This window comes from Chaetodon trifascialis, chromosome 17 (assembly GCF_039877785.1).
Source record: "Chaetodon trifascialis isolate fChaTrf1 chromosome 17, fChaTrf1.hap1, whole genome shotgun sequence".
NCBI classification, from domain to species: Eukaryota; Metazoa; Chordata; class Actinopteri; order Chaetodontiformes; family Chaetodontidae; genus Chaetodon; species Chaetodon trifascialis.
Genome location: NC_092072.1, coordinates 2,444,619 through 2,460,645, shown reverse-complemented (window position 1 = coordinate 2,460,645; position 16,027 = coordinate 2,444,619). Strand labels below are relative to the sequence as shown.

The 16,027-nt window shown below is 47.9% G+C and overlaps 1 protein-coding gene across 1 annotated transcript in view; it reads right to left on the bottom strand.

The window, feature by feature from the left end:
• Positions 1-16,027, bottom strand: part of grin2da (glutamate receptor, ionotropic, N-methyl D-aspartate 2D, a) — a 169,196-nt gene that overhangs the window by 73,430 nt on the left and 79,739 nt on the right. Inside the window, exons 5-6 of the mRNA XM_070984035.1 lie at positions 13,577-13,764; positions 7,797-7,937 (exon numbers count right to left, since the gene is read on the bottom strand). Coding sequence (XP_070840136.1) covers positions 7,797-7,937; positions 13,577-13,764 — 329 coding nt within the window. The remainder of the gene's footprint in view (positions 1-7,796; positions 7,938-13,576; positions 13,765-16,027) is intronic.

Genomic DNA, 16,027 nt, shown 5'->3' with positions numbered 1-16,027 from the left:
CCCAAAGCACATATTACCAAACTCATTCTCGGCCTGCGCTCCCATTGGCTCTTCCCGTCTCAATAAATCACCCTGATTGTCGAGGACACGCGTTGTGTAACTTTATCTCGACTCCCGGGGACGAACCTCAGGTACGATGTGACGGGTCAGCGCTGACGGCCGGAGAGGACGGAGACGGGGACAGACGCACGTCATGGCCAGTCAGATGTTTCACACTCAACAACCACAGAGGCAAGAATGAGAGAAGACGGACGGACGGACGGACGGACGGACGGACGGACGGACGGACGGACGGACGGACGGACGGACGGACGGACGGACGGACGGAGCAGCAGACGCTCTGAAAACATGCTGGAGTGAGTTCAGGCCTGAAGACCTTGTTGCTCTGCTGTCTTGCTGTTACAGCGGCACTGTTTCAGCCTTCTCAGACTTCCTGTAGCGAATGCAACAACCTCACTGTACGCGCTCCCACAAGGCATCCTGGGAAATGCAGTAAACCGATAAGTAGAGGACAGACACTCGACATATGAGACGGCAGCATGGGGACAGCAGCAGTGTGAGGACATGTTGTTCTGCCATACCAAAGGCTAATTTCCATCTGCTGTCCCTCACAATGAGACAGAATAAAAGGACACGTCTCACGTCTGAGACAGACACTGAATATGAGAGGACGAGGCGGGAAAGGTGTCTCACCCAGCAAAGAAAAAAAGAGCGAATGCATGTGTGAGAGAGAAGGAGGACGAGCTAATAGCAGGCCAGGAAACACAACAGATGGGAGGGTGACGAGCAGATATGATGAGCGACGAGGGAAGGTGTGAAGAGAGAGAGAGAGAGAGAGAGAGAGAGAGAGAGAGAGAGAGAGAGAGAGAGAGAGAGAGGATGATAAAAAGGTCCTGTGACCGGACACACAGCTCTGACACTCCATCGTCCTCCCATCTCTCAGTGTCATGTTGTTCTTTCTGAAGAGGGAGCTGATGGAGCTAAAAACGAGCCTTTCAGCGGTGGAGTCTGGTGAAACGTGCGGATTAGACCTTTGGCCTCAGACACTAACATCAACTTTGTTCAAGTCTTTGCAACCGCAATCACATCTGATTAATCACCAATTTCTATTAAAGTAATCCAGGTCTCCAGCTCCCCGAACAATCAGCTGATTTAATCTGCTCTGTGAGCGGAGTCAGCGTTAAGGACCGGGACGTTAGATAGCTGTAAACTGTTTCTCACCATTATTTTCTGATGGATTTTTAATGTTTACGCTCGATAAATACTGCTGTTAGCTGTTAGCACAGTGGCTTTCATGAATATTTCATGGCGCTCCCACTGAAAAGATTTATGCTGCACAGGCCGCATCGCTGTGCACCCTGATTGGCTGCAGTCCATACAGGCAGAAGCTCTCCTGCCGCGTTGTGAAGACGAGGTGAAAGCCTGAATAAAGGATAAAGCCACGTGGTTTGTGGAGCTCGGAGGGGAAAGAGCGAAGCTCCTTCTGGTTGTTCCTGAATGAATGTGGCTGCTGAGGATGACCGAGGTTTGGTTATGAAGAAAGTGAGACAGAGCGGGCGGTGTGACACTCCTCCACTCCAGACGAGCAGTCGCTCCCTCTGGAGGTTCGAGGCGACTGGCTGAGCTTTGGTCTGACTCTCCTCCTCCTCCTCCTCCTCCTCCTCCTCCTCCTCCTCCTCCTCCTCCTCCTCCTCCTTTCTGCCTTCTCCTCTTCCTGCTCCTCTGTTTCTTCTTCCTCTCTCATCATTTCTCTCCTGCTTTCAGTTTTACTCTCCATCTCCTGTTTCCATCGCCTCCTTATTCTCATTTCCTCCTCCTCTCTCTCTGCCTCCCATCTTTTTCTCTCCTCTTGTTGGGTTTTGACATTAATCTTCATCATAAGCAACATTATAATTAACAGTTAATAATAACATGGTCTTTCTTCTCTGCGTCTTCTGTCCTACATCGTGCATCGCTGCGTTTCTATCCTTGAGTTAATGCTTCAATCCGGAGAGAATTACAGCATTTCCTTCCGTCTCATTCTGCGTCCACGCTGTCTTATTCTGGTCCTCCTGGCGTCTTTCTGTCCACACTTGTGTGTTTTACTCATTCGGTTTCAATGCGCTGCATGTCTCAGTTGTCTGAAGGCATTAAATCCTCCTTAAATCCGCCTCTCCTCCCTCCTCTGCATGTCTGATGAATGAAGTGGCTATAATCGCTCAAATCACGACGTGATTGTGGCTTTTGCCTCGATTTACCTGATCAGAGCGTTAAAAGACAGAGCCGGCCAGCCTCCTCGTTTGTTCAGCGCAGGCGTTTGCTGTTTAACGATGAAGGTAAACAACAAGTTTCAGCTGAGTTTAAGTCTGAGTAAGTTTGAGGCTACGACGATAAGCAGCAGTCAGACCTTAAAACAGAGCGTCACGTCCGACGCCTCTGTTTCCTGTCTGCGTATGCTGTCAAATAAAGTGGCAGAAAATAAAGCAGTGGTGGGCGGCGCTGCTTCAGCTGCCGGTGAGTCACGAAACCGAGTCCAGGAAGTCCAGTCAGAGCGACAGATGCATTAATCCGGAGGCTCATCAACACTGAAACACCGCACAGCGGCTCACACCTCAGAGAAGATTTCACAGCTCTGGAAAGTTTCACGGCAGGGATTGTTTTATCTTTTGTCACAACGCTCGCACACGCTTGACGGCCGCTGCAAGGACAGACTGGCTGCAGATAACTGTGTAGTGAGACTTTTGGTCTCTTTTAGCATTAGCATTAGCCGCAGCAGTCAGGCTGTCAGGCCCGTGGAGCTGTGGCCTAAAATTAACAAATGGCTTTGGTACATTTGTCGTGGAGCACTTTGGTTTGAAGGGACCTCTGAGTGTGACATCTTTGCTCTGTGTGAACAGAAACTTCACAAACCACTTTGGAGGGATAATCTTCCTCTGGCTGTTCGTCTGAACGCTCAGTGCAGCTCAGAGTTGCATCAAAATACGGCCAAACGCACAACATCTGTGTTGTGCCATCACCCTCCTATCAGCCGAAGCGAAGAACATACTGAGAACACACACAGACTCTGAGGAAGCACATTTTCCAGCACGAGCGCTTCGGGACGTTTCTAATGGTATTTGACACTTTTTTTCCTCCGTGAAAATGTGCCACCACTGAAATCCACTGGAGCCAAGTGGATTCAAGCTGTGCGGAAACACAGATTTTTAACACTGCTGACGCTCTTCATCTCACAGCTAAACATTAACAGACACCTGGAAAATTCTTCTTCTTCTTCGTTTCTTCCGTGCGTCGCCGTGAACTTTTGGAGCGCCGTCGCCGTGAGCCGCACCGCGTTCTGTCGTGCCGCATGCGTTAATTGATTTTGCCGCACTGGCTGACTCTGCTGCTGTTGTTTGTAATCTGATGGCCAGAAGCTGCAAAATGATTTCCGAGCCGACAGCCAAATCACCGCCATCGTCATCATCATCATCGTCGTTATCTCTGGCCCTCTCTCCTGTCATCTCCATCTCCCATTTGCTCTTTCTCTCCACCCTCTCGACTCTCCTCCAGCTCTGCCTGCCAAACCTCCATCTCGCACATTTCCTGTCTCCTCTGTCCTCACACCCGTCCCCTCCTCTTCCTCTGTCTGTGCATCCTGAAATCTGTGCTGCCAGCGTCTGTGTACGTGAGCAGCTGGCTGTTCACTGGATTTTGGGCTTTTCGGTGAATGCGGTCATGCAGCTCCGATGCTGTTTCATGTTGTGACACGTGTCTCGGATGTCAGGGCGCACAGAGAGCAGAAAGACTGACTGATGGAGATCGTTAGGAAGCAAAGCAGCTCTTAAACGTGTATTGTCTCATCTGACATGCTGTTTTCCAAACGTCTCCTGTTGTAAGAAAGATGATCCACCAGAAGAGCGTCGTCTCATAATCCAATCTCAATATTTCAGAAACATAAAGTCCATAAATCCATGAGATAATTAATAATATCAACTCCGCTTTGCTGTCTTTTAATTATTAATTATTCAGGGGAGATTTGCTGAGCGTGCGTTCGCTCTGCCTCCCACTCGTTTGCTACTGTTCAGTCAAACAGAGGGCCACTGGCGGCAAGTGAGCAGCTCCATTAATCTGCATCATTTTACTTCAGTGTGAAAGAAGCTGTCATGGATTTGAAAGGCACAACCACTGAAACACTACCTGCACTCAGACCTTTAGAAAGAAAGAAAGCCGCATGGGAGCCGTGTTGAGCAGGAGGTTCAGAACAGGTCCTAACATCACTCATGTGGGGAGTTATCACATAATAACCAGCTTTTCACGAGCTGAGCAACAGGACTGAAACCAGGATTAGAAACGACGCTCTTTGTCAACATCAGTTAAAAGGAAAACACCACTGAAAGTGTCACACACGTGCTCACACGTGGAGGCTCAATGGTTCTCAGAAGTTTACATCATTCCTCTATTTGGGGGACGGCAGCTGCAGTGAGCTTCAATTCAGGACAGTTACAATGGACTCCAACCACAATCCAGAGTCACAGCACAAAATGTGCCAGAATATTAAGGAAAGCGTCTCCGATCACTCCTGCAGCATCATCCACCTCTGAGCTGCAGTCCAGCCCGGCGTCTCCTGGAGAAACGTCCATAACCACGATCGTGATTCTCATCATGTTTCAGCTGACATGCAGAAATCATTCTGTGCTCAAGTTTGCAATAATAAAGACGGAATAAACGTTCCCTTTGTCTGTGTCAGATATATGAAATTTAAATGAATACGTGGCCAAAATGAACCACAAATGAACTGAATTGAATTTATCCAGATTCATCCAGTTTTAAAGTGACGACACGTAAACATTCAGTGGATGTTTCCATGCGAGCACGGCCGTCAAAAACACCAACAGGTTTGGCTTTAATTCTGTCAGCAGCAGTCAAAGGGGAGCCATCTTTGCGAAGGTGTGCTTCTCCCTGGAGAGCGAAAGCCCTTCACGTGTTACAGGTGTCATTCATGGCGCCGTGGCAGCGACTATCACCGCCACTCGATGAGGCTCCCACGAGCCCCGGCGCCTGTCAGCGTGACAGACAGCCCCGCTGCTGATTGAGAGCATCCCAAAGCCACATTCTGAGGGGTATGAAATGTTTTGCCGGGTTGAAAATGAACCTCCTCACTTCGTTAAAAAGCGCAGGCAGTCAACCTGCAGTAATCATCCATCTGCAGTCGAACTTGTTGTCTGTGCGGGGAAGATTTCTCTGACACTGTCATCAATCTGTCATATCTGCACCGATCTGTTATTTTCTGCTGTCACCTGTTGTAATTTAGCTTTTTGTCGCGCCTGCTCTCCCTCAACCTGCCTCATCTGCATCTATTTCAGGAGGAACTCTGCTGCATCGCACACACTGTCTTTCACCACACATGCAATTAGAGGAAACAGGTGCAAACACCCAGTTTTCAAAACACTCGAGAAGAGAAATGAGAAATAAAATTCACCTTTGTTCAGTTCAGTACAGTCAGCGGTTCTGCTGCTGCAGCTTTGCAGCTTCTGATATCTGCATGCATGACCCAGCTAGAGGCAATGGTAAGGTGTCAGGTATGTTCTAGCTTCTAGATTTGTGGTCCATTTGTACTGTCCAATCGCATTTAAGCAAGCTGTGGTTGCATGCAGGTAAACAGTCTGTGAGGCAGAGCGGATTGGCTGCTTTTTATTTGCTTTATTTCTTAATTTATCTGTGTTAATATGAAGATATCGGTTTATATAGATTAGCTCAAATGTGGGCCAATCCTCAAGTTGCTAATCGGACAATAAACAATAACCGCTGCACTGAAGATGAAGCATTGATATCACGATCCACTGGCTGCACCGGAAGCCCAGAAACATGGACCATGTCCTCACAGACTAAAGAGAACAAAGAAATGAATCAAAATAAAAAGCTGCATCGTCTAAACGTGCTCAGACTCCACAAGAATCCAACTTTAAAGGGGAGCATGACTGAATATGAAGACACAAGTGGTTGGTGGCTCAAACGGAGGCAAAGACGTGTGATGAGGGCTGAAAAATGTTCACCTTGAGTGAAGCATTCGTGACTCTGGAGGTGAAACAAAGGACAGAAGTGCAGCTCCTACGTCTAAAGCTGAGCCGTCACACAGAAACACTTCAGCGCTCACGTTTGTGAATCCGGTGAAAGATAAAAAACGCTGCTTTTGCTGTGGCTGCAGATGTTCTCCATACTCTGGCTTTTGGGTGGGTCTTCGCTGCTGCACACGAACAAACAGAAAGTTACTGATTTCAGCTTCAGTTCCAGCTGAAATTGGCTCTGAGCTCTCCTTTAAAATGCAAATTGTTTTCACACCTGTGTGTCCGGGAGCTTCTTTTCCTCCTTCCAGCAGCACGCTTCTTCATATTGGGTTCGCTGCAGTCCTCTGTTAGCTGATCCAGTGAGGCAGTGAGGGACTCGGTGCCTTGCTCAAGGGTATTTTGACATCATCTGTCGAGATCAGGGCTTCTCATTCACTCCCGTCTCCTGACACTGAGGCTTTTCCTGCGCGTTGAAGTGAAGGAACACAATGTACAAACCGGCTTTTGTGCATACATGCCGCATCTCTCCCGCAGACAGCTCATTTGTGAGTGTTATTCAGCACGACTGCATTAGTGAATCTGAACACAGCTCTCCAGAGCCGGCCTTGCAGCGGTTTACCAGACAGCTCCTGTAACCCTGACAGCTGAAAAGAGAGAGAAACCTGACTCCTCCAAACAGTTCCCAGAGGGGATTTTGCCAAAGAGCAGCAGCAGTCAATCAAGCATGCCGTTAAGATCTGGACTCCTGCTATCCTGCTCCTCTGCTCATTGTCCCTGCGCCTCCTTTAGGCCCCTCTGGGTACAAATGGCAAATTGTGCAAAATGTAAATATAAAGCTGGGATGTTTTGGAGACACTGTACCTGGTTTCTGACAGTGACACGGATATGAAAATGTCTGCAGACTGGCTGCCTTTCAGTCCTCTGAAGGACACACCTTTAAGCGTGACATCATCCTTCAAAGGCAGCATCACCTGAATTTTACAGTTTATATTACAACATTTGACTAAACTATTGAGATTTGCTCTTGTGCATAATGAAAATCAACATATTCGAACAGAGAAGTGACGTTTCCACAAAGAAAACACAGACAGCTGCATGAATTCAGCGGCCTTTCCTCCAGGACCTGAATGCACCATGTTTTTGGTCTGTTCTGGCAGCGATGAAGGCGACCCTGAACTGTGCTGAGCTGCAGATCAATGAGCTCTAACTGTCTTTTGTATGAAATATGTCCAATATGTCGATCCAAAGTGAGAAATACATTTGTTTGACCTCATGATAGCGATGTACAGTACTTAACCCTTTAAATCTGCAGCATTAGCAAACAAAGAGTTACTCAGAAACCCATCCACCACCAGGAAACCACAGTGTGGAGTTTCATCTATAAAAGGTACCACAGGGATTTTCCTCTGGGACTCGGACCCTTTGGAGGACCTCCGCCACAGAGACCAGGGTCTAATTTCACTTCAGACCGGAGGCCGGAGGAACCTTTTAGCTCGGTGCAAAGTAGCTCCTGGGCCTGAAAACTCCAGGTACTCTGGTTTAAACACGTCTGCTGAAACAAACCAGCTATTTTCAGGCCGGAATGACTCAGCTCTCTGGATTTGCTCTGGACGTGGAGGCTTCATTAAAGCTGCCTGCCACTATTTACTTTTCCATGCTGCTCTGCTGTTTGCTCGCTCGCTCGCTCGCTCGCTCTCAGTGTGTCACAAGCCGGTGCGGATGCCATCGAAATTCAAAGTCACCCTCCGTCATCTCCCGTCCCCTCCCTCTCACCTGATTCTGTCTGGCACTCTGTGGGTCTGGTTGCCGTCGCTCTGGCAGTTGCCGGCGTACTGCGAGCGGCTGGTGGCCCCCTGGTCCCTCCGCAGAGCCATCGCCCCATGGGTGAGCACAGAGACGCCTTTGGCAATGCGCCTGCAGGATTAAGGAGAGAACAATGTGAGACAGAGACGGGGACATTTTCAAAGGTCTCTTCTGACACTGCTGAGGTCCAGGAAACACAGGAGAGAGAGCCAGTCGGGGGGGAAGAGTGGTCCCTGATGGAATAAGTGCAAAGCCAGTGACAATGAAAATGCAAGACGGCTAAAACAGAATGAACGGACTCCATACCTCAAATGTGAACTGAGCCAATTTTTAAAGAACTCCTATCTTGGCAGTTTGAATTATGTGTGACTTCAACAAAATGAAAAGCAATTCCATCTCCACTGAATGAAACACTGTACAATTACCCAGTTCCTACAAATAAGGCTGCGGCGGCGGGTGCGTGCACCTCTCCGCTCACGGAAAGTCAAGAATAAAATCCAAACCGTCTCCTCATCATCCCAAAACTGGACTCCTCGGCATTAGATCTTCATCCTCTCGTCTCTCCAACATTTTGGGAACACATGTGTTTGCTGTCTTGCTAGAGAAGAGCAATACTGACTTGTGTGGTCGGTAGACTGGTAAATATTTACCTTTCACAACCTCTAAAATATTATGCACTGCACATGCTGTATGCTGTTATATTCTAGTCACCTTTACGTTCAAGAACCACAAAGGTTTTGATCAAAGCACGAGAAGTTCGAAAACTACGGCTTTCAAAAGTGCAGAAACGTGACAAAACACAAGAGCTTCCTCACTTTTCACACCTTCACTGGAAAGTTCCAGTTCCAGCTGGCACTGACGATGACACCTGATCTTCACCCAGCGCAGTAACAAACACAGTCGAGGGTGTTGAATATTCATAGCAACTCATTTTCGCTGCCGTCTCTTAGGCATTTTAAACCAAGCCATGATGTTTTCCTGAACTGAAACTTGTTGTCTAAAGCTGGAACCTGGGATCATAACGGGATAAGATGACAAAATGTTTGAGCTGCATGGAGTTGGAGCCACAGCACAGCTTGAAAAGAAGACTGAAACACTGCATCAAACATGTGAGAATGAGCAAATCATTGACTCTGCAGCACCTACAGCACACAGCACTGAAAATGGGCATCCCATCACAGATTTGGATTTGGCTGACACGCCGCCCCAGATGTCTCCTGACGCCAATGGATCAGCTGCTGAGGCTCCTAAACCAGCCCTCCCTAATGATGCTTTTTACTGGCACAGGACTGACGCTAGACCAAAGGCTTAAACTCTATCCAGGAGTGTACGGCACCAACGCTGACGCCACCGCCCAAACTCTCATCGCAGTATGACCCACTGACTCTGAGCAACACCCAAGAAAAAGCCCCAAAACCGCTGCGAGGCCGAGGGCCAGAAGACATACTGATAACCTCACATCTGATAGCCAAGTATGGAAGAATGAAGACTGAATATCTAAATACGACTGACAAATCATAGAGGAAAAGTTGCTCTTTCAGGGCGGCTACGAGTCACAACATGCATCCACATCAGGCCTCGTTCCAGCCTTGAGGAAAGGAGTCGAATCTTTCAGCGGACTCCTTGTCCTGAACATATGGCTTACATCGACGTGCCTCACCCATGGGATACAGTTAATTGACAATTTCAATATCTTCTGGAACTGTAAAGGCCGCTTTGAGCCTGATGGGATGCATCCAAACATCGCTGGCCGTAGACTGCTTGGGCTGAATCTGCGTCACACTCTTGGCACGCCGAACCAAACCAAGAACGCACAGATAAGCTTGAAGGCACTCGCCATTTCACATCACCCAAAGCATCCACAGGATCCCTCTGGCCCCGTCAGGGATCCACCAACCCCCTTCCCCCTCTCCATCACCTCCACCAGTGACCCAACAACGGCCCACCTCCACCACAACCACCAATCAAAGAGTTCGTTAAAGCTGCTACACTGACATTCAGTCAAACTGGTGAACTGAAACTGCTTTAAATAAAACCATCGGCAATTATTTCTGATGGAAATAATTTTGTTCCACCACTCACTTTATGTGCATGACACCATAAATAAGATAACTAACTATAGCAGGGCCACCTTCTACACCTGTGCTAATAAGACTGGACATTAGCGGTTAGCCGGTTGCTGAGCAGCTGATACATGAGTCACTGATGGTGAATCACGAACGAAGCAGCTGGTGCCAGTGAGCTAAAGCAAGAGCAGCTTCATTACAAGAGCGAACATCCAGTTTCTAAATGTATTTATGTGTCAAGTATCCTCCGTTCCCATAAATAAATATTAGCAGACTGCCTCGCTGCTGGTCTCAGGACAATTTAATAATAGATCAAACTTTGATGTTGAGGAAGCTTTCACAGAAGCTCGACACACTGCTTGCTAATACGGCTGTAAAGTCAGCTCTGATTTTTAACTCGCCGCGTAAAAACAAGACTTCTCACATCTGATTATACATGTTAGACTCATCATGTAAAATAAACATTTGAGACCAACAACAGATTCTCACTGCAGTCCTGAGGAGGCCTGCTTCAGCCTGGCAGGAAACCCGATCGAATGATCCCGAACCATAGAGCATTTCAGTGGAGTCTTGCTTCCATAATTCAGCGCTTTACATCTTCAGGCAAAGCTGGTGGGACGAGACACGGAGTGAGGACTGACTGCGGGAGTTCAAAAGTTCAGATGTGCTCTGCACACTAATCCGAGGTGCCACAAGTTCTGTCCTCTTCACAGGGAATTAATCCACAGTCCTGGCGTCTTCAGGAGAGCAGGCCGGGATCTCACAGTTACGCCACGTCGCCACCACTGCTGCTTTGAAAGCCTCTGCTGGTACGGAAACGTTGTGGTCACGTGACACATACAGTGTGCTGCTTCCCAGGGTGGAGAAGTAATGAATCTGGGTATTAAATGAAAATTTTCTTGCATGTTTGATTAGTGGAGTCAGCTAACAAGGTTTAATTTCACACGTGGCTTAAAAGAGCTGCTCGCGGTGCGGTGGGGGGAGACTACTGGTCCACATCATGAGCATCATTTTTACTGTCTACAAAGGCTCTCTGGAGGATCCAGCAGCAGCAGCAGCAGCAGCAGCAGCAGCAGCAGCAGCAGCAGCAGCAGCAGCAGCAGCAGCAGTCATCAACACTGCAGCAGAGAGCTGCCTGGACAGAACACACTTACAGTGAGTGGAGGCGGCACTTACTGTGTCAGAGTCACCTGAAAGTCTCACTTGGAGGACGCACTTATCTTTTGAACCCCCTTGTCTCCAATAATCATCGTTCAGGAGTCAACTGCGTAATGGTGCATTCAGGTGACCCTCATCAACTCATTAAGTTGGGAAATCTCACAAGTCGTTTTTACTTTTACTCGCTCGTACAGTGAATGTGTCACTCCAAACAGCCCAATGAAAACACACAAAAAATAGTCTTGCACATCAAAATGTCGCGTTACAAGATCAGATCTGACACACCTGTCTGAAAGACTTTCTGGTGTGCGAGAACTTTGTAGTAACTGCTTTCTGCTGAAGATAAAAATGGAAATTTTGCCTGTCCGCATGGGTCAGTGAATGCACTGTGAGTCCTGGTCTGAGAAAACCTTTTCGTTGGGGGATGAGGTGCAGGTTCGGCCTGACAGGCGTCTTCAGCGGGATCCATCTGCGTCGGTCACGTCCCTCCGAGCATCCGGCCTCAGTCACCATCTGTGTTTCACAATGCACCGTGACGTTCTGCCTGGTACTGACAAGTGTGCCGCTCATTCTGACTTTCCTTCCAGCGTGGACACTAATTCCACAAGCGCAGCAATCAGACGCATTCGAAATGCTGCATCTCAGCGGAGTCAGGATGGTGACGGACAGCGAGTGTTTAATAAAGCACAGAGAGCGATGAGGCAACACTCAGAGTCGTATCGCAGAGCTCAGCGGACGTGTTATTCCTCCAAATGCAGCACATCGAGTCAAGTTTAGGAATAAATGGTTTGCATATTGATTAATTGTATGAGTGCTTTGTGTGAAAATGGGAAACTTAGAGCACAAAGATGAAAAACGCTGGTTTGGATATCTGTTGCAGAAACCTTTGCATCCCTGCATTATTCAACAGTCTTCACAAAGCGTAAAAATCCTCTCTAACCTGTCTCCCTCTCGGTTCCCTGTCATGACTGAGCGGGATTTAACACTAAAAATCAATAAAGAATTCTACCTTTCACCTGGACTCACTTGGTCAGTCTATTTAGATTAGATTAGATGAAAATTTAATGATCCCTGCGGTGAACGCTGGTCTTCCCTGCAGCAGAGAATACATCACGGGCAGAGCAGGTGGTCGTAAAATTTCACCGCGTGCTGCTGCGGGAAAAACACGGAGGCGCACAAAGCGTGTGCATTTCGGGGATGAAATGGAGAAAGTGTATTTTCTCAGTGGTCCTCATGTATTTTTAAAATCATAAGGTCGGCTTTTCAGCAGCTTCAAGGCGCAGCACTGCAGAACTCGATACGTGGAAATTCAACTGAGAGAAAAGAAACAGCAACACCAAAACATCAGCAACGATAACAACTGCACAGCTTCCACAGCGCCGGAGAGTGATGCACGCCTCCCTCTGTGCTGCAGAGATCCGTGTCAGAACACGCTCAATTTTAGAAATGAGCAACATTTAAAGTTCAACATCAAAGTCAGCTTCCAATTCCATTTTGCCATCTTATTTGAGAAAAACAAAGGGTTCGCTGGGTGTCTGCAGGTTTCAGAGAGACAAACACTGCTGCTTGGAAGTTGATCTAATGCCAATGAAATAAAAAGGACAAAAAATCATCACTGAGCATAGCATGAATGCTAATGAGAGTGGGTGGTGGTGTGAAATATTCACAGGCTCTGTAATGTAAGAACAAATCCAATCCTTCTTCATGAAAGTTGACAGGAAACACCTTTGGTCTATTCATGCCCTCAGGGGCTTCGTCTTTCTGAGTGTGGCATCGCTACACGCTAACTGATGCTAGCAAATTTGGGAAACAGCTAAAAGCTTTTTAATCACAGTCCATAAGCACTGTCACGTCGTGGACACCACTGACCGCACACCACTGGCATTAACTTGCGATCAGAATCTTGATATCTGGACCATCACGTCGAATCAAGGACCAGACGTGTCAGCAACCACGGCATGTCCTCGATCAAGCAAAACGATGCTGCTGCCTGGGCTCTGCGGTTTTTCTATTGCCAAGAACGAGACTGCCCACAGCTCTTTGTTTGTTGACACGAGGCTGAGATCAGATCACACCACCCCCCGATCCAATGCATACATTTACACTTTGTCCCACCGTGCATGCTTCCTTCTAAGACCCTGATGCTGATCAAATGTTAACACCAGGAGGAAAAGGGGTTAAATAGGCCGTTTGCAGACTTTAAAATCCATCTCTGCTCGTTGTTATGCTACATTTATCATGTGGCCACCGTTAAGCACAAGGCTCGCTTTAATTTAAGGACAGTCTGTTCTCTCCTGTTCTGTTGAGGAAAGCAAACGCTGCAGGATGTGTGCTGGTCTGGCCCTGCTCTGTATTAATGTGAAAGTGTGCAGTGAGCCCCAACAGTCCAACAAAGCCAAGTGAAAAGTCACCACATATAACACCTTAACAGGTCTGAAGTAATTTCCTCTTGACCTGCAGAAGCCCTGTTCCAGTCCCACAGCCAGCGAACCCACGCAACCTAAAGCCCTTCCGCTGTGTTCATACCTTCGTGGCTCGTCCCTCCAGCCCTGCGGCCGGATAGCGAACAAGGCCTTTGGCAGCCCCTCCAGGCCCAAGCCGGACAGGGCCGGTCCCACGGCGAACCACATGTGACTGGGCCCGGCCTGACCCGCCGCCCAGGCCGCCCGGAAAATCAGCTCGGCCTCTTCCAGGGAGCAGTACAACAGACGCACCTGGAGGAGGAGGAGGAAGAGGAGAGGAAGGAAGGGAGTTAATAAACGGAATTAACAGAAAAGGAAGCAAGGAAGAGGAAGTAGGAAAGAGACGGAGAGGGACAGATGTAGCAGGAGGGAGAGTGGAGGGACACAAGGAGGAATAGATGGTCCAGACGGGGTGAGTTTAAAGAGTGGGAGTGGAGGATAAATCAATAAAAAGAAAGGCAGAAAGAGGAAGGAAGAAAACAACACAATGAAAGAGAGAGAGAAGAATAATGTACAAAAGATGGAGAGGAAGTAGAGAAAGACGTAATTATCAATGGCAGGAAGGCACAGGAAGGAGGAAATGAAGGACAGAAGGGGGGGAGAAACAGGAAGAGAAGAAGGAAGAGAGAGTAAAGTCGGGGTTGAGGAGGAAAATAATGAGGAAAAAGGGTAGCAGAGAAGGAGAGAAGAAGAGGAGGCATTGAAGGAAAGATGCAAAACAAAAAGATAAGGCCAAAGAGGGGAGGAAGAGGGAGAGGAAGAGGAAGACAAGAAAGGACAGAGACAGAGGGCAAAAGGGTGAGGAGAGGAAGGAAAGAAGCGATACAGTAAGGATGACAAAGAACTGCAGGAAAAGAGGAATGTGGAGCCCAAAAGAGGCACAAACTGGACGATCATCCCATTTTTCATCTTCCCTCGTCGGTGCTGTTCATTCTTTCCAGTCATAGATTAGATTCATTTACAATCCAAACATGCTGCCTGATACATTAATGATCCTCTTCAGTTATCGATTCATTTCCTTTCAACACACTGAGCTGCTCTTGAAAAATGGCGCCTCTTGGTCCGCCTGCATTTCCCCTTCATACATTATTAAAGAGGGGGAATGAAGCGCGGGGGGGGGGGGCAAGATTAGAAAGACAAAGTGTGTAAAACACGTGAAACCAGAAGAGGAGAGGAAAAGGAAAGAGGCTGTGTGTGTGTGTGTGTGTGTGTGTGTGTGTGTGTGTGTGTGTGTGTGTGTGTGTGTGTGTGTGTGTGTGGCTGAGGGTACTTCAGATGATTACTCAGAGGAAGCACTTGAGGAAAATTTGCGCCACAGTTTTGCAAGACAATCGCAGAGGTTATGAAACTGAAATCGGTCAAAACCAAAACGTGACTCGCTTCACGAGCGCGCCCCTGATGGCGGCGGGCGGGCGGATCCTCTCACACGCCGCACGCTGGCGTCACAGAGGGTGGCGAGGTGACGCCGGCGTGAGGTCCAAGCGAACGCTCAGTCCCTGTCAGCCTCGTCCTCGGAGCAGTCAGGGTATTTTCAGACCTCTCTGCGCTGACATTTCCTGAGCCTGAAGTTTGTCTCTGCAGGACGAAATAAAGCGGATCCAGTCTGCCGGCGTCTTGTCCTCCTCCTATCCTCGGAGGACGGAGCCGTCCTTCAGAGAGACAAGTAATCTGTTATAATTTCGTGCCATCAATCACTTGGTTAGTGCGGGTGTCTCATTTTTCAAAGGCTGGACATCTCATTTTGGGAGAAAACATTTCATTTAGACGGACGCGGGTCGTCATATTTTATCGTGACGGAGCTCAAACGCATCACCGTCCAGGTTGAGATGAAACAGGTCGCGTCCAAAATGCTTAATTTTCCCACGCAGAATTTTGCACAACTATGTTTTTAACAATGTGCGTTTTTCAACCAGTGGATTCATTTTTTCCCTTGACAGCTTGCAGTAATTTGCACCTTGGATGTTTTAATCTAAAGAAAGAGGCTGTCCTCCGGGTTAAATCCAGAACATGAAAGTTTCTTTGAGTAACTTTTCATGGCAGCGACATCAGTTTACACTCTGCTCTGAAAACATCCGTTGTTGCTTTAACTAAAACTACATTTTAACATCAAAGCCTGAATGAAAACAGTGAAACAACAGCGGTTTATGTTGCTGCGCTGCTTGATTTGCTGTGCGTTTGTAATGATAAAGTTAAGCGACTCAGACACGTAGAGGAAAAACAAGGCGGCTGCTAACTTACTTACCAGTCGCAACACTGGAATGGGAAACATCAGCTGATGCCTGCGCTATGCTAATTTGTCAAGACGAGCTTTGAAGTAAAGCAAATGGCCCATGCAGCACTCCAGCCTCCCCAGTGCCTCCACGGTTATGCATAAAAGACACGTAAGATAAATTATTCTGCATTAAGCGCGACAGAAAGTCGTCCGGTCGGCCGGGCATATTTATGTTTTGCGAGGGGCGGAGGAATTCTTTGGGGGCGCCGACGGCTAATTTTAATTTCAGGTGTAAATGAAATA